Genomic DNA, 22,623 nt, shown 5'->3' with positions numbered 1-22,623 from the left:
TCAGAAGTCAACGGTGTGGACCGACTGGAGAACAAGGTGGTGAAGCCGGGTGAGTGTTGAGTGCAACGATGTTACATGTTATTTAAAAATATCCCATCAGAGACGAATTACCTTCCAAAGTCATTTGAGTTATGAAGAGCAGGCAGCCCCCACACACACACCAAACGACTCTGGCGAGTGCACAACGTACCTCTGTGCGGATGGGCTGCGGCCGCCGTCTGCCCACTGCGCGAATGAAAATGAACAAAAGGGAGAAGCCATTGATACTCACGTTCTTCTTTCAGAAAATCCAGTCCATTTTAGTCAGTCTGTCTGAGTCAGTGTCACTGTCTGAGACAGTGAGACCCTGTCTCAGAGACTCGGGACGGGGTCCCTCAGTGGGACGGCACCGTCCTCCCACACCCACCCCGTGGGCGCAGGCAGCTGCGATCCTCTTTGGTGAGAGCCCGGGAGCGGGACCGCTGGTCAACGGTAAAAGCAGAGTCCGAGTTTTAAGAAACCGCCAAACTGCTTTCCAAAGTGGCATCACTTTTCCGTTCCCTTGTGACTTCCAACGGCTGCCACGTGGGCTTCGGCTTCTCAGCGTCCCGCCAGCGCTCAGCGCCATTAGCCTTTCCCACCGGGTCCTGCTAACTGGCAGGGCTGTGGCGTGGATTCACATTTTCCGAATGGTAAACGACGTGGAACTCCTTTTCGGGTATTTATTTGCCACCCGTATATCCTGTTCGGTGGAGTGTATTAAAATCTCTTCCCCATTTTAAAAGCGGGGCTGTTTTACAGAAGACATCAGATGGCCAACAGACACATGAAAAAGTGCTCCACATCAATGGGCATCAGGGAAATACAAATCAAAACCACAGTGAGATCCCACCTCACGCCAGTCAGAAAGGCTGAAATGAACCAGTCAGGAAACGACAGATGCTGGCGAGGATGTAGAGAAAGAGGAACCCTCCTGCCTGTTGGTGGGAACGCAAGCTGGTGTAGCCACTCTGGAAAATGGTATGGAGGTTCCTCAAAAAGTGGAAAATAGGGGTGCCTGGTGGTTAAGTGTCAGCCTTCAGCACAGGTCATGATCCCAGGGCCCCAGGATGGAGCCCCTGCCTTCGGCTCAGGTCATGATCTCAGGGTCCTGGGATCGAGTCCCGCATCGGGCTCTCTGCTCAGCAGAGAGCCTCTTCTCTCTCTCCCACTCCCCCTGCTTGTGTCCCATCTCTCGGTGTGTCTCTCTGTCAAATAAATTAAAAAAATCTTTTTTTTTTTTAGTTGAAAATAGGGTGCCTCGGTGGTTCAGTGGGTTAAAGCTTCTGCCTTCGGCTCAGGTCATGATCTCAGGGTCCTGGGATGTAGCACATGGCTGGCAAATATTTATTCCAGCCTGTGACTTACGTTTCTCTTTTTGTAATGGTGACTTTCAAAGAGCAAATGCTTTATTTTTTATGAAGTCCAATTTTTCATTTTTTTGCTGAGTAGTGTTTTGGTATCCTATTAAAGAAAACTTTGCCTAACTCAAGGTCACAAAGAGCTTACTCTGTTTTCTTCCTAAAGTGTTAAAGTTTACCTCTTAAATTCAGGTCTTTGACTGATTTTGAGGTGTGTGTGTGTGTGTGTTGTGAAATAGGGTATTGTGCTCTTTTTTTGCATCTGGTTATCCAGTTATTCCAGCACTGTTGTTTTTTTTTTTAATATTTTATTTATTTATTTGACAGGGAGAGATCACAAGCAGGCAGAGAGGCAGGCAGAGAGAGAGAGAGAGGGAAGCAGGCTCCCTGCTGAGCAGAGAGCCCGATGCGGGACTCGATCCCAGGACCCTGAGATCATGACCTGAGCCGAAGGCAGTGGCTTAACCCACTGAGCCACCCAGGCGCCCTATTCCAGCACTGTTTATCAGAAATACTCTCATTTCTCCCCCCATTGAATTGCCCTCCTCCCTGTTTAACATCTGTTGCTCAGGTTTTATTTTGGGAGTTTGTACTCTGTTCCACTGGTTCATACATCTATCTTCATGCCAGTCCCACACTGTCCTGATTCCTGTAGCTTGGTCATAGACTTTTTTTAATAAAATGTTCTGGTTTTTTAAAAAGATTTTATTTTATTTATTTGACAGACAGAAATCACAAGTAGGCAGAGAGGCAGGCAGAGAGAGAGGAGGAAGCAGGTTCCCCACTGAGCAAAGCACACAAAGCGGGGCTCGATCCCAGGACCCTGGGACCATGACCTGAGCTGAAGGCAGAGGCTTTAACCCACTGAGCCACCCAGGCACCCAGTCATAAATTTTTAAGGCAAGTTGTGTGAGTCCTCCGATTTGCTGCTTCTTTTTCCAAATTATTTTGGCCACTCTAGGTCCTCTGAATTCCTATATATATTTTAGGATTGGCTTGCTATTTCCTTAAAAATTTTGCTAGAAATTCAGTGGGAATCACAGTAAATCTGTAGGTCAGTTTAGGGGAAAATTGCTCTCATGATAATGTTCTATTCTCCAGCCCATGAGTATTCTAAATCTTTCCGTTTATGCAGATTGTGTTCCATCTCCCTCGATAGTTTGTAGATCTAAGTATACAGATTTGGCCCTTGTTTTATTACCTTATTTTTATTATTTTCAATGCTATTTCAAATGGTTTTCTTATTACCATTTTCAGATTCTTCATTGCTAGTTTACAGAAATATAATTGAGATTTTTGTATCGATTTTGTATCCTACCACCTTATGGAGCTATCTTATTTCTTTTTTTTTTTCATCTTCTTATTTCTACCAGACTTTTTTTTTTAGATTTGTTAGAAGCACGTTCCATGCAAATAAATATGGTTTCATTTTGAAATCTATGTCTTTAATTTATATTTCTTGCTGTGTTGTATTGGCTGGAACTTCAGTAAAACGTCAAATAGAAGTTTGGACATTCTTGCTTTTGTCCCAATCTTAAGGGGAAAGTATTCAGAACGAACGAAGTGTGAATTAGTTACAAGATTCATTAGGAGCTCTTTACCAGATTACGGGCATTTCCCATGCCCCCAGGTGTGGAACTGTTTTTGTCATATGTAGATGTGTTATCACGTCAAATAGATTTTTCTGGTTGACCAATACGCTCACATGTTTAATGTTCTTTGTTTTATTAATATGCTTACTACATTTATTTCTTTTCAGATGTTAAACCAGCCTTGCATTCCTGGAATAAACTTCAAATAGTAATGGTGTATAATCCTGTTTCTCTGGAACTACATTTGGTTTGATAGTATTTCGTTAAAGATATTTGCCTCTCTATTCACGAATGCTTCCAGCTCATGCTATTCCTCCTCTCTGGGATGACACTGTCTGGCATTGGTGTCACGCACTGACACCACGGAGTGAACTGGGAAATGCTACTTCCTTCTCTGGTCCTGGTCCTGAAGGTCTGTGCATGACTGCTGTTATTTTCTTCTTAAAACATCAGGTAGAATCTATCAATTTATTAGGACCTGGGATCTTTGTGAGAAACTTAAATTAATGGTTGTCTTTGTTATATGTCTATTCAAATTTTCTATTTCTTTTTGAATGTCAACTAAGTAGAATGATAACTCCCTTTCTTAAGAAAGCATGTTTCAACCTTGGGATGTTTTAAGTACAGAAAAATTTAAGAGATCCAAGCCTATTATGTTACTGTTTGTGTAGTAAAAAGTCATTGTGCATATTTGATAATCTACGTTCTTGAATACTGACAAGAAATTGTCCTGCTAGGAGTGGGACGAAACAAGATATCGACTCTCTGAATTTAAATGTCTATGTGCATCTAGGAGGTGAGGTTGGCCTGATTCTATGTTGTTGGATGCCAAATAGAAATAAGGAAGCTCTGTCTGGGAGAACCCTTTGTGGGATTTAACATAACAATCAGTGGCAAGGGGCTGTCACCATGGCAGCCACATGGTCAGTGCTGGAAGCCGGTGTCACATGGGACAGTCCCAGGACAGAAGGTCATCCTGGTTTTTTTTTTTTAAAGATTTTATTTATTTGACAGAGAGAAATCACAAGAGAGGCAGGCAGAGAGAGAGGAAGGGAAGCAGGCTCTCCGCTGAGCAGAGAGCCAGATGCGGGACTCGATCCCAGGACCCTGAGATCATGACCTGAGCCGAAGGCAGCGGCTTAACCCACTGAGCCACCCAGGCGCCCCAGTCACCCTGGTTTTAATGGCAGCAAAGAAAAGTCTGTAGCCATCTGCTCATGGCTTGGAGTGAGGGTTGCCTCTTAGTCGCTGAGTCTGGAGTAGGGGAGAGGCTGGGCATGTGATAGTTTCCACTAAATGTGTTTCCGAACTTCCAGCAGATGAGCAACAAGGAAAATGACTTCGTTGACAATATCACTGTTACTAAAGGTGGGTGTCAACACCTTCCTACTTCGAAATTATTACAAGGAGCCCTCCCTCTGATGCCCCGCAGGGACTGTGGCGAGACGGAACGCCTCCCACAGAAAATGTAAAGTCACCTGTGACCTACAAAAGTCAGCAGAGTCACAAATCCTGTTTTAAAATAACCCACCAGAAACTCTCAGACAGCTGTAGAAAGTGGATCCAAAAGAAGGCAGCCCTGCCGCCCTGATCCTGTGAAGAGCAGATGCCCCCCCCACTCCTTACTCCATGTCTCTTTCCTACAGTGACTCTCTAACATTTTTTAATGAAAAATTTCAAAGATCTATAAAAGTTGAAAGGATTGTACAAGAACACCCAAATACTCAACAGCTAGATTCTACCACTGTTAAAGTTTTGCTGCATATTTTTTTACCCTATAATTCTCCATCCATCATTGTATGTCCCCCATGTGCTCCAAAGCCCGTCAAGTGCAGACAGCAGCGCCTTCATTACAGCACAGTAGATCACGCAGTTTTAGCAAACCCATTTGTTCTCTCTCTCTCTCTCTCTCTCTCTCACACACACACAATACACGCCCCATGCTTAAGAACATTTTCTGTCCTTCACTTTTTCTTCTCCTCCCCTCCCCACCTTTGCTCCCATGTGAGCTGCACCCCTGGGCATCAATCAAAGGCTTCAAATCAGTCAAACAAGCCATTCCAAGCACTTTCTGTCCTCATTCCCAGGGAAACCAGAGACCCTCCTTTTGGCTCTCTTCCTTGATTCAGACCCCCTGCCCTGTGGCTCTGAGCTCACCTTTAGCATCAGGAAGCCCTCTGGGGGGATGGCAGTGGTGGAACAGGGACTCGGGCACTTCTGGCGTGGCTGGGGATCCTTGTGTTCCTCTCTGCAGAGATGAGGCAAAAGGAAGGAAAGACTCCTCTCAGCAAAGAAGGGCCCTGCATTGGGCAGTGAGCTCAGAGAGCGCCCCTGAGGCTGCCCAACGCCATTCACTCGCCATTATTGTGACACCCTCGTCTGCAAAGCCTCTGAGCCAGCAGCTCTTGGGAGGTGTCTGTGTGCTCTGGGTTCGACTACACAATGTGAGGAACCCTGCGGCAGCTCCACTGGTAGAGGTCTATAAGCGCTAGTCAGCGAGAGGCCACAGAGTCACTCCTCTTGCTGTGGTGCCCCACCCTGGACCCCTGCGTCCATGAGCCTGCGGGGGCAGAGGGATGAGTTACAAGTGGACAAAGGATGGGCCTCGGAGCCCACAGCATTCCAGGCTCCTTTCTTGCAGCAGCTCTAGAAAACGAGTGCAGGAGATGGTCCTTGGTTATCCAAGTATGTCCAGTGCAATCTCAGGAACCCTTACAAGCTGAGAAATGAGGAAGAGGAGGAAGTCCAAGAGATCTGAAGTATGAGAAGACCAGACCCCCGTTACCCACTAGAGACCGAGGGGCAAGGTGGAAACTGTGGGAAAAAAACAAATCTATCCGCATTCTGAATCAGCCTAGAAGCAATTCTTCCCCATTCCCTCTGGAAAGGAAAGCTGACCTGGTGAACCGTGACCATGCCTCCAGAGGCACCAGGCATGGACCCCACTGCCCTTGCCCAGGCACGTGATCCATGCACACCTGGAGATAATGAGTCTTGCTTCAAGCCACTAGATTTGTGAGAATTTGTCATGCAGTCATAGAACATTGATACAAACCAGTTGGTGGACACTAGCTGAGTGGAACCCCTGAAAAATTGGGCAAGAGAGGTCTTTATACATATGATCCTACCTCCATAGCAGGTAAACAATCCAGAAGAAATACTCCCAATTAATTGATCTGATAACGACTATTAGAGAAAAGCACTTGAGAAAGCCCTTCACAAAGTTCTAGAAGCCCCAAAATATACCAGCCATCAACGTCATGGCACGCCGCCAGCGTTCTCTGAGTGAAGGCTTCATTTTTGGATTGGCTCCAGGTCAAGGGATTTAAACACCCTCCTTGACCTCAGGAACTGATACCCTGACGCACGACAGCGGGCTTCGTCTGGAAGAGAAGGCCGGCGTGTCCGGCAGGGACTCCCCGCGGTCAGGTTCCCCTGGAGACACTTGTGCGGTAGACAAGGCCGCGGCTGCACCCTGCCCGGCGCCCAGGGGCCCGCCCGACGCTTCCGCAGCAAGGGGCCCTGCAGCGGGAACGTTGGCTCCTTCCCCGTCGGAGGGACAACACTGGGTCGGAAATACACATTCCGGAAGCGAGGAATATGGTTCCCCAATGACAGAGCAACTTCTGCTCATAAAACCCGTGTTTCTTTTCCTTCGAACCGTGGGGGGCGCATGGATGTCTTTACAGGGCTTTGCAAGAGGGGCGCCCTGTGACCACGACTGTAACGACGGACAGTGCGCGGAGCTCACGGAAGCTCACGAGACTGTCGCTCGGAGGACACCGCTCAGAGCGCCAGCCGTGGCTGCAGGTCCCCGGCCCCCGCCTGGCTCGCCGCACCCCGACTTCTGCCGGGCCCCGGCCCCGCCCCGCCCCGCGCCGCGGGGACGCGAGCACCGCTCCGCACCGGCCTCCGCGCACACCTCGGAGCGCGGCGGCACTTCCGGCCCGCTCCCCCGGGGAGACCGACTTCCGGCCCGCTCCCCCGGGGGAGACCGACTTCCGACTCGGGGCGCCGCACTGTGACCCCGTGACCCCGGGGCCTCGCGCCTGCTCCGGTCCGGGGAACGCTTCGGGTCGCCCCACTTCGACCTCCGCGTGTCTCGGAAGCGCACGAAGCGGCTCTAGGGTTCGTGCGGGAAAGTAAAGCGGGAAAGAGTCGTCCAGAGCCAGGGAGAGCGAACGGCCAGGGCGGGGGCGCGGCGGGCGGGGGTCGGGGAGCGGCCGGAAGCGGGTCTCCCCGGGGGGGGGGGCGGCCGGAAGCGGGTCTCCCCGGGGGGAGCGGCCGGAAGCGGGTCTCCCCGGGGAGCGGGTCCGCCGCGCCCTCGCTGGGTGGTGAACCGGCGGCGCCCCGCCCCGGAAGCGTGGACGCGGAGTGAGGGTCGCGGGGGCTCAGCCGAGGGCGCGACCCAGCACCGGGCAGACTCCGCCAGCGCGCGGAGGGCGTCGGCGGAGCTCGGAGGCAGGTTTTCGAGCCGGTCGGACGGCCCCGGGCCTGCGGCTCACCTGCGTGCGGACGGACGCCGACCGCCTCTGCTCGCTGTGGGCGACAAACCAGAGTCAACAGGGCGGCAGGCGCAGCGGACGCTCGTGCAGAGTTCGCGTCGGCGACTCTTAACTCTGAGCGGCGGACCTCGGGGTCTCCTGGTCCCGGGAAGTGTCGCAGCGGGGACGGCAGTCTGGTTCCTCGAGGCCCCGTGTTTTCACGTCTGTTAGGTCAGAAACCGGGGTGGTGGTGCCGTAAACGGGAAGTGTGGGCTCACTTTGTCAGAGCGACTTCGACACCGAGAATGAGCGCAAGCCGGGGAGCAGCAGAGGGGACAGAGAAGCAGACTCCCCACCGAGCAGGGCGCCCCACGTGGGACTCGATCCCAGGACCCCTAGATCATGACGGGAGCCGAAGGCTGCTGCTTAACGGACGGAGCCGCCCAGACGCCCCTATATAACCTCCTTGGTTCTGCTTTTTAAGAAAATGACGAACTGCTCAGAGCGACCTAGTTGGACTCCCCGCCAGCGATGTGTGATCCCTGCAGCCTCCCCGCCCTTGCTCCCGCTCGTCCTGGCACAGCCGGTCTAGTGTAACGGTCCCTGCGCACCGTCTTTTCGGGGGCTTATTTGCCACCCAGCGGCCTTCCTCAGGGAAGAGTTGATTCAAATCCTTTGCCCATTTAAAAAATTAAAGCACTGGGTCATCATCAAAAGTTCTATATTCTGGACACAGTTCTATGATTTATAAGTAGTTCATTTATGTCTGTGGCTTTTATTTTCACTTTCTGAATGGTGACCTTCAGAATAGCAAATGTTTTTAATTTTTATGAGAAGCAGGTGCAGAAATATGTGGGCCTCAAAGGAGTCAGCCCTGCTGGCTCGATTCTGTAGACAGGGAATGTAGAGATGATATCACACACACACGCACCACGCCGCATCGCGCACCATGCAGGCTCACATATACAGACACAGAGTCAGAGGACTGTGCCAACACACAGAGCACTGCGCTTGAGGAGTCCCAGCTACAAGGTGACCCTGGGCGTTGTCCCAGGCCTAGAGAATATGAGTGGTGAAGAGGAGGGACACCTCGGTACCTGTGGGAGTCCCGTTGGGAAGGACAGCTCTTCTTTCTCTGCTGCAGCTCTTGGAGTCTGTTGCTGGTGGCCCTGTGTCATGTAGTCAAACGTGCTCAGCTTCTTGGCCACTAGAGAGGACAGTGAAGGAAACAGGCAGTTATGATTACACAAGCAGAGTGGCCCACGTGCCACAACCTGGCCTTCGAGGGTGCTGGGAGCTGCTTCTTAACCTGAAACACTGGGGGGCCGCTGGATGGCCACTCCAGAGCTCGTCTGGCCTGTGGGCAGCAGACAGCAGCTCCTTACACCCCCAAGGCCTCCCCCCCCCACCCCGGAAGTAGCTGCCTTGCCTCCCTCCCAGGCCTCCAAAGTCCATGTGGACTGACACTGAGGGCTGGGCCCAGTGCAGCTGGGCCAAGCCACTGGCTCCAGCATCATGGCAGTGGCACCCCAGGTCACTGAAAGGACATGAGACCTCTCGGCAGCACGATTCGTGAAATGGGCTCTGTGCCCCTTTCAGCCACACACCTCAGGGGAGGTGCCCAACTTCCCATTACTCTTTTCCTAAAACCAACAAACATGAGGACAGATGGTTTCTATTTATTTCTGGAAAGTGAGAAAGGCCACCCACAGAAGACTATTTGCAGCTCGAGGAGCAGACGGAGGGCGGGCCGCTCCCCACGCCCTGTGGAGCCCCCAGAGGCTGCTTCCCAGGCGGGGTGAGTGTGGACAGAGCAGAGCCGGTCCCCTTCCCTGGTGGTTTGTGCAAGCACTTCTGCTTTTGTTTGCGTTGGCTTCTCTTTCTCGATGAACTCCGCCTGGCTCTTTCTGCATTCCTCACTCTCCCTCAGAACCTGGGTCGGTTTGAGGGTACAGAGCTGCACTTGGTTACATGCTAATGAAAACTCTCGTCCCTCCGCCCAGATCTGCCAGCCACCATCACCGCGGAGGGTGAGCACACGCTGTGTGTCTCCCAGAGCTCACGCTCCTGAGTTTTGTGGCACACTTTCATCTGACAGTAACAACAGAGGAGGCAGTCGAGGAAGCGAGGCCAGAGCGCAGTGTGCACCGAGTGTCCCTCATGTTCGCTCTGGCCTTACTAGGCTCTAGCATGGGAGCTCGGGGCCGCTGTCCTTCGGGATGCTCTCCCCCACCTGTGTGAAGGTGGCTTTCCCGAACCGCGTCGCTGGCACTCCCGCGTCTGCGCGTCTTTCCGGGACAGCTGGCCCTCACCCACATTCCCACTCCTGTGCCGCAGACTCGTCTGGGTGTCCTTTTCCCAAGCTTCAAAGTGGAGCATCTAGCTGCTGCCCCAGTTCCCCCACCTCAGGGCACTCATGGGGTCCCACCCGCTGGAGAGCAGGCTGACCCCAGCGCCTTGCAGAAGCGGTGATGGGGTGTCACTCCCATGACTGCGCTACAAAGGCTGGCTCTGCCCTCCTCCCTCTCTTGCCTGCTCCGGTGAAGCCCGCTGCCCTGTCAGATGCTCTGTCGAGCTGGAGCAGCTGCACGACAAGCAATGGCAGGAGGCCCTGGCTACCAACTCACAAGGAGCCAAGGTCAGGAGCTGACCTGCCACTGCCCTGGTGATGACCCTAGAAGTGGATTGTCCCCTATCGGATGAGACCGCAGCCCCTCCTGGCACATGATGGAAGGGACAAGGGACCCACAGAAACTGCCAGGCACTAACACTGTTGTCTCAAGCGCCTACATCTTGGGGTAATTTTACTGTGACTAATAAGAGCTAATATCCCCACTTTGTTCTGGAGGTCTGTTCTCTGATGTCCAAATCCCCGATCCACAACACCTGAGCCCTAAGCTCAGTGTGCTTCTCCCTTCCAGGGGTCTCCTGTGCATGCCACCATAGTGAGTATGGCACCAGTACGCTTCTGGGTGCCTGAGCTAGAGCCTGTTGGTCCCTGTCCCCAGATCACAGGTGACCAGGAGCCCTGTGGACTTGTCCTCCAGTCTTGCATCTGTCCATTCTGATTGGCTGCAGCAGGCTCCTGGACCTGCCCAACTAGCCGCCTGCTGGCTATCATGTATGCTGTGACTGGGACACTGTCCCCAAATGCAGCCCGTCCCCTTGGCCAGTGTGTGGAAGCTTTAAGATGGGCCTGGGTCAATCTGGCCCTGGCTCTGCAGAGGACATGAGGATATTCCCTGCACCAGACCGGCTCCAGCAGCCGCACAGGGCCCACGGGTGCTGGCCTCTCCCACATCCAGGCCACAGAGAGTCATCTACGTTCAAGGAAGGGCTTCATGGGGTGCAGACGTCCTGACCCCGTGCCAGGGAGTGGTGGACCCACAGCATGCAGTGCCGTGTGGACACCAGAAAACCACCCATCTCCCTGTGGCGAGGGTGGCCAGCAGAGACTCCGGCTGGGAGTCTCATTGTTGGGATTTGGTGCTTTTCTAAATCCCGTTCTTTTTTCAAAGTGCCCTGTTCCTGCCTCAGATTCCACTCCTTTATCTCTGAACCTTCTAACTCGAGGTCTCTGCAGGTCTCAGAACACAACCAGCCCTGCCGTCCCTTGAGGGGTGTCTCTTCTCATCTTGACTTGTGTTTTGAGCTCCTCTCTGGCAGTGGGCAGCTGAGCCGTCGTCTGCCTTCGCACAGGCAGACGTAGGGGCTGGGACACGTACTTAGATACAGATGGAAGACAAGCAGGTGCCCGAGCAGCAGGAGGCCAACAATGTCCAACAGCAGCACCAACACCCCAATGCCCAGGACCACGGGGGTCTTCACCTTTACAGGGAAAAGGGGGAGGAACAGCAGCCAGGTGTTCTTGTTGGAGACCTCTGTGGAGGCAAGGGAGACACGCACAGTGTCCGGCACCTGGGGCATGGCTGCGCCTCTCAGGAGACAGAGTGCGGCGGCAGGAGGAGGAAACCAGCCCCAGGGAGCCCCTCATCCTTGCCTGGGTGTGTGCCCTGCCTTACCTAAGTGCCCTTGCAGCACTCTGCAATCCCACTTTATGGGGCTGGAGGAGGGGGACCAAGTGTCTGGGTCCCAGAGCCTGGCCCCATGCCCGGTCCCCACACCCAACCTGCCCGTCAGCCAGAGCCTCGTCAGTCCTTGCCAGGCTGTCCCCACCCTCAACCAGCCGGGCCCACTCTCCCAGAGACCCTGAAGGCCGCGGCCAGCACCTCGGGGCACTTCCAGAGCGTGGTCGTCTGCTCTGCAAAATTAAGTGTAAGGAAAGTGCTGGGGAATCTGCAGGCAGGCCCCTGAGACGGAATTCCGCTGAAATGCCCTGACGCCGGGCCCTTGTGTGGAGCCCCAAAAGGTGGCGGCCAGACCCCCTGTGCTGCATCACTGCAGGCCTCGGGGGCTGCAGAGCCATGTGCATGGAGCTGGCCGACCCCACGCTTGTCCCCTCGGCTGGTGATGTTTTGGTGACTTCCCACCAATGACAGCAAAGTGTCCCAGGGAACTGGTGGTTATGCAGCCCCGTGGAATCTTCCAGAACAGCACACCCAGATCATCGCCTCCTTCCTCAGGCATTCTCACATGTAGCTGGTCCCATGGTGGTTCCAGAGAGAAGCCAGGGTCACCTGGCCTCTGTGCACCTGCTGCGGCCAAAGAGGCTGCGGGGCTCCGGCAGTCACCCCGCCCTCTGTCCCCACAGCTCACCGCAGCATGGTCTGGCTAATGCCCAGGACAGGAGGCCATAAGGAAACGCGCTAAGGTGCTGCTGGGGGCACTTGGCTGGACGGCAGCGGGAGCCCTCCAGCGGCACAGGCTCTGGAGAAGGGAGATGTGGGGTCATCACTGGCCCCATGCGCTGGCTGGCCGCTCGCTTCCCTGGGAGGCCGGCGTTGTCCAGACCCGCTCTGGAGCCCGAGGCCGGGCCTTGCAGAGACGTTAGAGCCTGGGCAGAGTGGGGGGTCCGGGAACGTTCTGAGCTGAGTGACAAGGCCCTCTGTTCCGCTCTACACACTGGGCCGTGGTGTGCTCTGCAGAGAGGCCTGGGCTGAGACAGGCAGCCTTGGTCTGCGCCCCAAGGGCTTAGGTCCTACAACACTCCAGACTGATGCAGGTGGTCCACTGGGGGTCCCCCCTGCATCAGTATCCAGGCCGCTGTGGCCCATGGCCACACACTGGCCAGGTGAAACAACAGAGACGCTGTGTGGAGGTCAGGGTGTAGCGGGTCCCAGCTCCCTCCCAGGCTGTGGGGGACAATCTGTCCTGAACCCTCCAGCTCCTGGGGCTCCAGGCCCCTGGGCTGTGGCTGTGTCCCTCCAGTCTCGTAAAGATGTTCTCAACAGACCCAGCCCCCCTCTGCACACACTCCTGGGTACTCAATGATCATTTCAAGATCCTTTCCCCAAGTAAGGTCACAGTCACGGCTCCGCGGGTGAGACCATGGATGTATCTTTGAGGCCACATCCAATCTCACATCTGTTCCCAAGGCTGGGCTCCTGCCCCCACTTAGCAGAGACCTGCAGCCACATATCATCCAGGAGCCGTCCCTGGGCAGCCCTGCCCTCCCCAACCCTACCCTGTTACCCACCCAGACCAACTACAGGGCAGCGGGGAGGAGGGCTCCCCTCCAATGCCTGGGACGACCTGGGAGCACGGCCCCTGAGCAGCCGGCACCCGCGGGTCCCGCACCTCCTCCTGGTGCCGGGGGCTGCTGCTCCCCTGCCCGGCAACGCCGCTCACCCAGCTGGGGGCAGGCCGGGCTGGCGCCCCCCAGAAGGAAGGCTTTTACCCCAAAGACGGCTGCAGGTACAAGCTAACACTTGCGAGTGACCCAAGAGGGAGCAACGTCACAGAGGAGATGCTGTGTACTTTTGTAGCAGGGGTGCGTGCGGAGCTCCGCTGGGTCGATGAAGAACTGGATGGAGACGTAGAGCAGGATGGCCGCGAGGCAGAGCAGCCCCGCCGAGGCGGAGGCCACCGAGAGGAAGAAGCACCTGCGGGAGAGGTGCGGTCAGTGCCGGGCTCAGGGCCGGAGGACCCGCAGCCAGGAAGTGCGGCAAGCAGTGCGGGTGGCCTGGCCCTGAACCCGGGACCCTGCCTTCTCCTGTCTCCTGCCCCTGAGCCTCGTGGGAGCCCTCCGGGGGACACCGCCCGTTTGCGGCCGTCCTGACGGCACCTCCATTTCCTGTGCCTGGGCTCCTCACACGTGCCCCCTTGAACCGCCGCAAGGCGGAGAGGAGGGGCCGCCTGGCTCATGGCAGGGACACAGAGGCTCTGGGCCCGGTGGGGCGGGCCCCGGGTCCCACCACAGCACGGCCGCCGCTCCTGGCAGGCACGGGACTGCAGCCAGTGAGCCTCGTGGCCTCAGCCTGGAGTTGGGGTTGTGACAGCTGCTGCTGAACGGAACTGGGTGTGGATACGCAGTGGGTCCTAGCGCTGTCCTCCATCAAGGCCATCGAAGCCGCGTTGGTTCGGGAGGCCGGGGTGCACAAGACAGCTGCCGGGTCGGGTCTGGTTCATGGTGGCTGAGCTCCACATGCCCTCCCTGGGCCCGGCTTTGTGCTTTGCCATCAGACTGAAATCACTCCTGCCCCCTTGCCTGTGCTCAAGAGACCCCGAGAATGATCTGTGCATCCAGAAATAAACTGTGGTCGGCATTCTTGGAATATGCTCGCAGTCTTCCCGAAGGCTTTCTGCTCTCGTGACCTCGGAGGAAACCACCCCTTTAACGTTTTTGGCCTCGATGTTTTCTTCAGCTGAAATTCCGCTGATCCCATGATGCTTTTCCAGAAGCTCTGGAAGGCTCTTCACACGCATCTTTAGGTGGAGCACTGAAACGTGAGCCTCCGCCGTGAGCGTCGGCTAGACATGCAGCACGGCCCAGGGGTCCAGGGGAGATGCCGTCGCGTTGTGGCCCCTCGCTAAGTTCCCTGAGGGGCGTCTCCTGGGCAGACCCACGCAGGCCCAGCCTCCTGGGTGTCCCTAGCTGCTGGGGACACAGGCCTGGCCCCACACCTGGTCTGGTCTCCAGGGAGCCCCGGCAGGCAGTGGGTTTGCCCCACACAGGAAGCCCCTGGGCCGTCCTATCGGGCCGTCAGCTGCCAAGCTGCAGCCCTCCTGCTGGGCTGGGGGCCAGAGCCCGTCCCGCCAACGTCCGGGACACGAAACACAGCTCCCTTGGCTGACTCCCGCGTCGGCAGCGCCCGGGCCCCCCACCCAGCACTTTCTCTGTGAAGACCTGCTTTGCGGGTTTGTTATGCTTTGTCCTCTTTCTTGGACAAGGCACAGGACGACTCTGGGGCAGACGCACATGGACAGTGGCCCCGTGCTCCCCCACTCTCCCTCACTGCCGCGCTCCTTCTGCGGAGGCAGCCTCTCCTTGTTGTGCGCTGGGCACCCGTGTCCCCAACCCCAGGCCAACGCTGTCCACTGGAGGCCGGGACGACTTCCGCGGCTCCCCCGTGGTCAAGGAGCTTCTCGCCCTACGGGGAACCCCCTCAGCCTGTTGTGCCCGGGCCCCGTCAGGACCTCTGAGCTCCAGCCTGTGTGCTGTGGGGCCTGGCCCCTCGGTCCTCCTCCGCGGCAGGGCCTCCCCTCTCCCGACGGCCAAACCTCAAGGGGACCGGCTCACGGCTGCAAGGATGTGTGTCCAGGGCGAGAAGAGAGCCCTGCTAGTGGGAGCAGGGCACCTGCCCTACCTGGAGAGCCCAGGGCTGCTCTTCTGCAGGGAGGCGGTGGGACGGGGGCTCTCAGGCACCCCAGTCACCGAATGCTGATGGGGCTTCTCTAGTTAGGAGAGCTTTCCAGTGCAGCGGTGCTCTCCCGGCCTGAGCCAGCTGCGCACTTCTCACACGCTCTTCCCGCTCCATGACCGGTGCACACGGCTCATCGGCAGGGGATTGTGGGTATGCAGGGGACCCCCTTGACGGCTGCATCCCCAACCAGCGAAGGCCAGTGTGAACGAGCACGGGGAGTGCCGCTCCTCTCCAGGCCATGCAGAACCCAGGCTCCAGCCGGGGGCTCCTGCTGACGCTCACAGGCCCTGGCCCTGAGCACGACCCGGCCTGGACGCTTGCTCCCAGGGCAGCCCAGTCCCGTGCTCTGTGCTCAGATGGCCTCCCTGGGAGGAGGCGGCCCGCACCCAGGCCAGCAGCTCAAAACCCCGCAGCTCCGCCCCTGCCTCTCTGCAGGGCTGGGACCTCTCACGGCCCCCGGGGAGACAGAGGGGCAGCCCGTGAGCCCCTGTGGCCCGCGGCTCGCGTGCTCGCCCTGTGAGGCCCCCCAGCCTGTAGGAGGGCTCTCCTGGGCCCCCCCCCCCCCCGTGAGCCCCGCGGCCGCTCACCAGTAGTTCCTGCCCCCGACACAGTTGTTGAGCCACTTGCAGTGGTGGTCAAAGCCCGAGACGCACTTGTTGCACGCGCTGCAGTGCTTGGCCTTCGGGCTCCTGAGAGGGGGACGTGGGAGCATCAGCCTGCGGGAGGAGGGTGGGGCCCGCGCCCCCGTCCGCCCGCAGGGGAGAGGCAGGGAGCACTGAGGGCTGGGCCCCAGAGGGGTGGCGTCCCCGGCCACGCCTGCCACAGGTGCCAGGGCTCGAGCTGGGAGGCTGGTTTCGGACCCCACCCTGAGCCACAGGCCTCCTGCCCAGGCTGCCCACGGAAGCCACGACTAGCCCGGGCAGAGATCTGATCGGCGAGGGGACCCGCCCGTCTGAGCGCCGCTGCTCCTCGTTCAAGGACAGCAGCGCAGGCCAGCAGCCCGGGAACAGGCATGCCCTCCGCAGGCCGGCCGCGGCGCTGGGCAGGGGACCCTCAGTGCCGCCCGTGCCCACACCCGGGCACGCACACGGTGACCGCACACAGGTGGCAGTACTGGTCCTGGATCACGTGTGCGTGTCTGGACCGGTCGAAGGTCGGCACGGGCTCCGCGTAGTTCTTGCGCCGGACGCTGGGCTCGGCCGGGTCGATGGAAACTGCGAGCAGGTGCGCGGAGAAGTGCAGAAGGAAGAGCCCGCCGGTTGCCTGGGTAGGGCGTCAAGGAACGCGCGGCCGGGCCTGGACCCCACCCAGGGTGGCTGCTGGCCAGCGCCGCGGGAGCGCAGTGCCGGGCTGAGAGCCGGGTTCCGGCACGGGCCCCGCTCACACCCCCACGGTGGACGGAGCGCGTCCCCGTTCCTTCCTCCACGACAGACACACACTGGAGAGGGGCTTTCCGGCGGAAGCGGGCCCTGGGGGCGCCTGCCGGTGACCTGAACGTGCAGCGCGGGGGAGGAGGGTGCCACACGGGGGTCCCCTGCGTACCCACCATCCCCCTGCCCCCAGCCCCTCGGGCTCTCCAACACCCACTCCCTCCACGGCGCTCGGGTGAAACCAGGCCCTGGGATCCCATCCTCTCCTCCTCCTCCACCTCAGGACCAACACACTGTCCCCATGGAAACCAAACAGAAGCGTGGGAGGCCGCCTCCCTGTCTGCCCTGCCCTGCTTCCCTGGCCGGCTCTGGGCTCAGGGCTCCAGGCCGGGCTCCAGGGTGTGGTGCGGGAAATGGCCGGCCGTGGGCACCCGGCTCTGCCGTGATTTGGAGGGGAGGAGCAGGGGCTCTGAGCAGGGGGCTGAGGTCATAGCTCTGTCCTGCGGGAAGCTCCCGTGGGATCCTTCTCAGGCTCTGCCCCTCCTGGGATCTAGGGTCGGCCTCCCAGCTGGCAGCGGCGCTCGGCCTGCCCATGGGCCTGCCTCCGTGAAGGCCACTGCACCACAACCCCGGGGGGGAGGCTGCTTCTGGCCAGAACTGCTCATTGTCGCTTTTCCTCTCGCCTCAGCGCCAGTGCAGACACAGGACTCTGGTGCCCGCTGTGGCATGGAGGCAAAGGGGAGCATCGCTGTCAGAAGGATGGGTCAGGATGAGGGCAGACGGTCAGACCAGGAAGCTGGTTCCCAGGCCAGGGGCAGGCGGAGGGGCGGCTGAGAACTTCTCCTAGTGGTGAAGGGACTGACCAGATCCCTCAGGGCCGTGGAGAGGAGGCAGTGGGACGCTTCATGCAGCCACCGGACCCTGTGGGGCCCTGCTCCAAGGCTGAGCCAACCACGGCCTGTTCCATGCAGGGCGTGAATCAGCCAGGGCGGGCGGGGGGCGGGGGACAGTGGTGGGGCCGGACTTCACGGTCACAGTTGGCGTGCCTGCCCCTGCACCTGCTCCCTGAAGCCCGAGGCGCTGGCCAGACCCTGGGCGTGTTCGTGTGCTTACCGGGGCAACAGGAGGCTGTCCCGAGCAGCGGGCGCAGGACAGTCCGACGCTGCAGGGGGTCCAGCTGCTGGCCCCCTCCACCGCCTGCCCCAGAAACGGGCGGGCAAGGTGCCGGGGAGGGAGCGCAGGAGGGCAGCAAGCAAGGCCAGGGCTGGGATATGTGCTCAACGTCCTTTGCCCCCCACGGCTACACGGGGCTCGCACGAGACCACCGCCGGGGACACAGTGTGGGGACAGCACGGCTCGTACTCCGACCCTCAGAGTGCAGGTGCCCGAGGTCCCTGACCCGAGCCACCGGGCCAGCCACATGGAGCTGCCTGCCGCCGATTCCCCCAGATGTCCCAACCCCACAGGTGCTCCCAGAACCTGTCCACCAGGAGCGAGGGGGTGCGGCTTCCAGCCCCCCCACAGCCTCCTGAGCACGAGGCTTTCCAAGCAAACTGCCACCCAGCGCTCAAGCCGGTGACCCCAGGTAAGTCACGGGAATGACATGGACCAGCAGAAGGCGACCCACTGTGCCTGGCCACTCGCTGGGTCAGCTCCTCACTCCCGGTGTCAGCGAGCATTTTCAAGTGCCGTCGCCTGAGTGTCTGGGGCTCCCGTGAGCGACAGGACGTAAGCGGAGGGGGTAGGAGGTCCCACTTGTGGCGAGAGGGAGGCCCTGGCCCAGAGGCCGCGGTCCCCTAGCAACGTCTATGTTTGGTGAAGCGGCGGCCGGCGCCAGCCCGGACACACGCCCTCCTGTCCTTCCGGTTCTGCTGCAGGAAGTGAGGCGCACCCGAGCCCCCGCTGCCCCAGGCACGCCCGCCTCACGCCAGCACCGGACTCACAGCGGGATATCACCGCACGGTCCCCACCACAACACGGGCCCCCAGACCACGTCGAGTGCCCTCTGACGCCCGGCCCTCCGCACAGTGGCCCCTATGGGTGGCGCTGCTTCCTCTGAGGTCCGAGGGGAGCGCAGACCCCCAGGGTCAGCCAAGGCCTGCTGCAGGCCACGCCGACCCCACCCAGCCTCCGCCGGGGCCAGGTCTGTCCCTGCAGACACGAAGGACCGTGGCACCCCCCAGTGGCCAGAGCTCAGGCCCCGACCGCAGGCCTGGGGGTGGGGCCCGTGTTTCCCGCTTCGCTCCGGTGGACCAGACGCTCTGGGGGCCCCGCAGCGGGAGGTCGGCCCGGTTGGGGCCCCCGACATGGAGACACGGGAGGCGCTGGGGTCCACGGCCCACAGAGTGAGGTGTGAGGAGGGATCGAGGCCGATGAGCTGGGGGCTGGGGGTAGGGACGGCACGGGCAGCCCCCGGACCTCCCCCGCGGGGCCTGTGTGACAGCCCCGTGCGCGGCCACGTCCCCAGAGTCCGCCCACCCAGCCCGCAGCTGCTCTGGTGACACATCGGCAGCCTCCTCTCGGGGTCGCCAGTCCCGTGGCCTGCGCGGTGGGTCCTCGCGGCCTCCCTGTCTGCGGGCCCGGCCACCGCCCACGACAGGCTCTTAGGCCACAAGAAGGGGCCAAACAAGAACGCAGGGGGACGAGCAGCTGAAGATGGGCTCCTGTCACCATGAATGTCCCCTGAAAACACTCCCTTGGGTGCCCGGCGAGCCTCTACCACCCGGCCGCCGGGATCCAGCCCACAGGGGACACGCGGGCATCCCCGGGAGACAGGCTGCGGTCCCTGAGCCGGGCGGGCTGCTCGGACGCGAGAAAGCCTCCTTCCCAAGCATCCTCTTGTGGACCCCACGCGTGGCTGATGCGGGACAGCGCCCGATTGTGTTTGCACGTCTGTCTGGCCGTGTGACTCCCTCCTGTCCTCAGGCTCCCCTCGCCACACCCCAGGCTCCCTCTGCCCCTCGCCGCCAGGAGCCTTCTCCCTGAACAGACGGCGGGCCAGGCTTGCTTTTAGCCGGGACCCCGCTCCCGTGAGCCAGACAGGAACACACGTAGGGATCCGTCGGTGCTGTGGCCATGGGGGCTATCCAAGGTGGGGGGGCGGGTCAGAGGGCAAGAAGCCGCACCCGTGGGTGACTGAGTGCAGAGGACGGAGTGGCGGGGGGCCCCGAGGGCACGCGTGGTCTGAGCCAGCTGTGGTGGAGGCCCCCGGGAGCCCCCCTTGGACATAGTAAAGGATACACCGTAGGCGACGTACTTCCAGTCCCGCGGCAGGAAGGGGATGAAGATGCCGAAGTTGGCGATGGCCATGACGAGGACCGTGACCCAGGCCACCACCTGGAAGGAGTGCAGGGGCCTCGACCAGCCGTTCACTCGGGACCGGTGGGGGGGTGAGGGCCACTTGCCCCCTGCTTCCGGGATGACCCGTCTCCAGCTCCTGCCGCACAAATCCATCTACAGGCGGAGGAGGGCAGACAGGCGTGCGTGGCTCCTCCTGCGGCCGTGTGGCAAGGGGGCCACGGGAGGCCCACCTCGGGGGCAGGTGGCGGGTGGACGACCCTGCAGGGTCCCAGGGGAATCCTGCGTCTGTCCAGCCCACAGCAGAGACACAACTGCACTAAGGCTCTAGAGCGGGCGCGGCCCACATGGCAGAGGACCCAGGAGAGCCATGCGCCCCGACCCCGCGCGGCTGTGGCTGCGGCCGCCTCCAGGGATGGGCACGGGCTTTGTTCACAGATGGACGCGGACTCAGGAGGAAACCCATCATGGGCAGGAAGGAGACCCCCGTCAGGAGGCCCTCATGGCCGGGGAAACATAGGAAAAGCAGACCTTTGCTGAGGTGACCAGGTGACGCTTTTATGTGCCTGGAATCCTCCAAGAATCTTTCTACAATTTTCCCTTAAGGACAGAACAAGATCCCGCATTCCCAGAGAACCAGGCTGCTCTCGCTGCAGGGTGAAGACCTGTGGGCCAGCAGGCTTCCGGGGCCTCCAGGCACTCTGGGCCACCGGGGTTGAGGGGAGGGACTGGGAGGGAGCCGCGGCCACTTCTGGCCAGGGATGGGCGATAGACCCATCACAGCCACGGGAGGCCGAGCCCTGAGGGTCCTGGGGACTTGGCCGCACGAGGGCAGATTCCAGCTGCTCTCCACAGGCTGGCCGCTCCTTTCTCAGGATGTGGGGCCAGGAGGGGCTTCCCTGGTCAATGAGACCCCCGGGGGCCTACAGAGAGCATCTCCCGTGGACAGCAAGACCAAGCACACCGGGACCAGGCAGGGACCTGTGCTGCCACGTGATGCCCATATCGTTCCCAAGGCAACACTCGGATGCAAGCAAGAACCAACAGAAAGGGAGGGGGGTCAGATCGAGGGCACGCGTGGACCTTGGGAGGGGAAGGCCGGATCGAGGGCTCGTGTGGACCTTGGGAGGGGGAAGTGAACCAGTGACACGAAGGAAGAAATCCTGAGTGATGGGACAACAGAGGTGGAGAACTTATCTTGTGGAAGGAGCAAGACATGAAGACGGGGTCAGTCCCAGGGCCACCCGCACTGGCCAGGATGGAGCACAGCCCCCCATCCTGCAGGGGTTCCCAGGACGGACATGTCACCATGACCACGTGGGGGGCCCCAAATCCAACAGCCGTCAGAATCTGTGAAACCTGAACAAGCGACTCGAGGTTCTGAGTGAAGTCGGAACCGGAACAGATCCAGCCAAGGGTCTGGAGAGGGCGGGGGCCGCGTGAGGCCTGCAGGGACATGGGTCCCCACTCCTCAAGGGGCTCCGAGAAGCATCACCCCCGCAAGTGCCCCAGAGAAGCCGGGAGGCGCCAAGGGCCACACCCTGCAGCGGGCGCACGCATTCGGGTTATGGCACAGGCCCCAGTCACAGGAGCCGCGGGGCAGGTGGGGCGGATGGGGTCCTGGGGAGAGACCACGTGGGGGCCATGGGGCAGCTTCGCCCCGGCCCCTCCCATGGCAGGCCTTGGCTCACACCCCCCCCCGCTCACGGACACCGCGTGTTCCCTCCCCTGCCCTGCAGCGCGTGCGGGAGGAGAGTGCGAACCTTCTCAGCTCCTGGGGGTCCCGTCAGTTCAAACTCGCAACCAAGCCCCGGCTCCCGACAAACGTGACGCTTCCGGTCTCCCGGGCGGAATGCGCACGGTTCACATGGGCTCCGCGTGGGCAGACACCACCGCGCCCGGACACGCACACGCCACACGTGACCCCACAGCACACACAGACACATGCGCCGCACAGCGCAGCCCGCAGGCCCACGGGGGTTCCGGACTTCGCGTTCCCGGCCTTCCTCGGGCTCTTCCCCGGGCTTAGAGCCGCACCCCTATCCCGCTGGCAGCCCTTCCTCGCCCTCCACACCTGTCTGAGTGTCACTCTCTGGGTGACCTCCCCAGCGCCCCGTCCACTCTGAGCCGGGCCCTCACCGACTCCTTCTGTAAATGCCATTAACGAGCCCCTCACCTTGGTCTGCAGTAAGCGAACGCCGTCCTCCCTACTGCGCAGACGCGGCCATGGGCTCAGGCAGGGCCTGGGTCCCCTTTCAGCCCCAGCTGGGTCCCTGGGGTTTGTTTTGGGTCATGCCTAAGGGTTCTAGCCCGTGTTTCGGTGCAAGACGTGTGGGTGCCTCGGTGCTCCTGGACGCCGTGGCCGCCGCTACGTGTCCAGCGCAAGCAGGGCCGACCTGTAGGAGGTTCGTGCGGGCGCCGCTATCCCGGACGACGGAGGCAGGAGGCGGGGCTGGAACCACTGTCCCCCCACGTCCCGCCTGTCCCCCCGCACTCCCTAGAGCACAGAGTCCCAGGCGCCCCCACCGGGGCACACGTGACCCCCTGAACCCCGTCACCCGACGCAGGTCCTCACAGCTCCCCAGTCATTGTTTTGCTCGCAATTGGGATGCGCTGAGGTTATGCCTGCGGGTTCCCTGGTCACAGAACAAGCCAGAGGCACCCACCTCCCCGGGGCCGGAACCTTCCCTGCTGCCCGTCTTGACCACTGACCCAGGCCGCACAGAAAAGCACGGCCC

General features: G+C 59.8%; 1 protein-coding gene across 1 annotated transcript; it reads right to left on the bottom strand.

Annotated features, from left to right (window-relative positions):
* Nucleotides 1-7,603: 7,603 nt before the first annotated feature.
* On the bottom strand, nt 7,604-21,343 carry LOC123939322 (palmitoyltransferase ZDHHC11-like). The gene is made up of 8 exons (XM_046001182.1): nt 21,194-21,343; nt 19,829-20,041; nt 16,306-16,481; nt 15,806-15,907; nt 13,333-13,457; nt 11,181-11,336; nt 8,553-8,662; nt 7,604-7,679 (listed from the first exon to the last, which is right to left on the bottom strand). Exons 1-8 carry the CDS (start codon nt 21,341-21,343, stop codon nt 7,674-7,676), a joined length of 1,038 nt encoding a protein of 345 aa, XP_045857138.1. The 3' UTR covers nt 7,604-7,673.
* Nucleotides 21,344-22,623: the final 1,280 nt, after the last annotated feature.

The sequence above is a fragment of the Meles meles genome, chromosome 3 (genome assembly GCF_922984935.1).
Source record: "Meles meles chromosome 3, mMelMel3.1 paternal haplotype, whole genome shotgun sequence".
Classification (NCBI taxonomy): Eukaryota; Metazoa; Chordata; class Mammalia; order Carnivora; family Mustelidae; genus Meles; species Meles meles.
The sequence above is the reverse complement of the archived record's forward strand: the minus strand, read 5'-3'. Positions and strand labels throughout refer to the sequence as shown.

Bases quoted from the DNA above. Each gene is read 5' to 3' on its own strand.
- LOC123939322 (XM_046001182.1), bottom strand. From the start codon at position 21,343: ATGTCCCTGCAGGCCTCACGCGGCCCCCGCCCTCTCCAGACCCTTGGC. The intron at 15,908-16,305 runs GTGCGTGCCCGG...TCCCCCTCTCAG, and splicing joins CACCTGTGTGCGGTCACCGT to GAGCCCGAAGGCCAAGCACT. The intron at 13,458-15,805 runs GTGAGCGGCCGC...CCTCTCCCGCAG, and splicing joins GTCGGGGGCAGGAACTACTG to GTGCTTCTTCCTCTCGGTGG.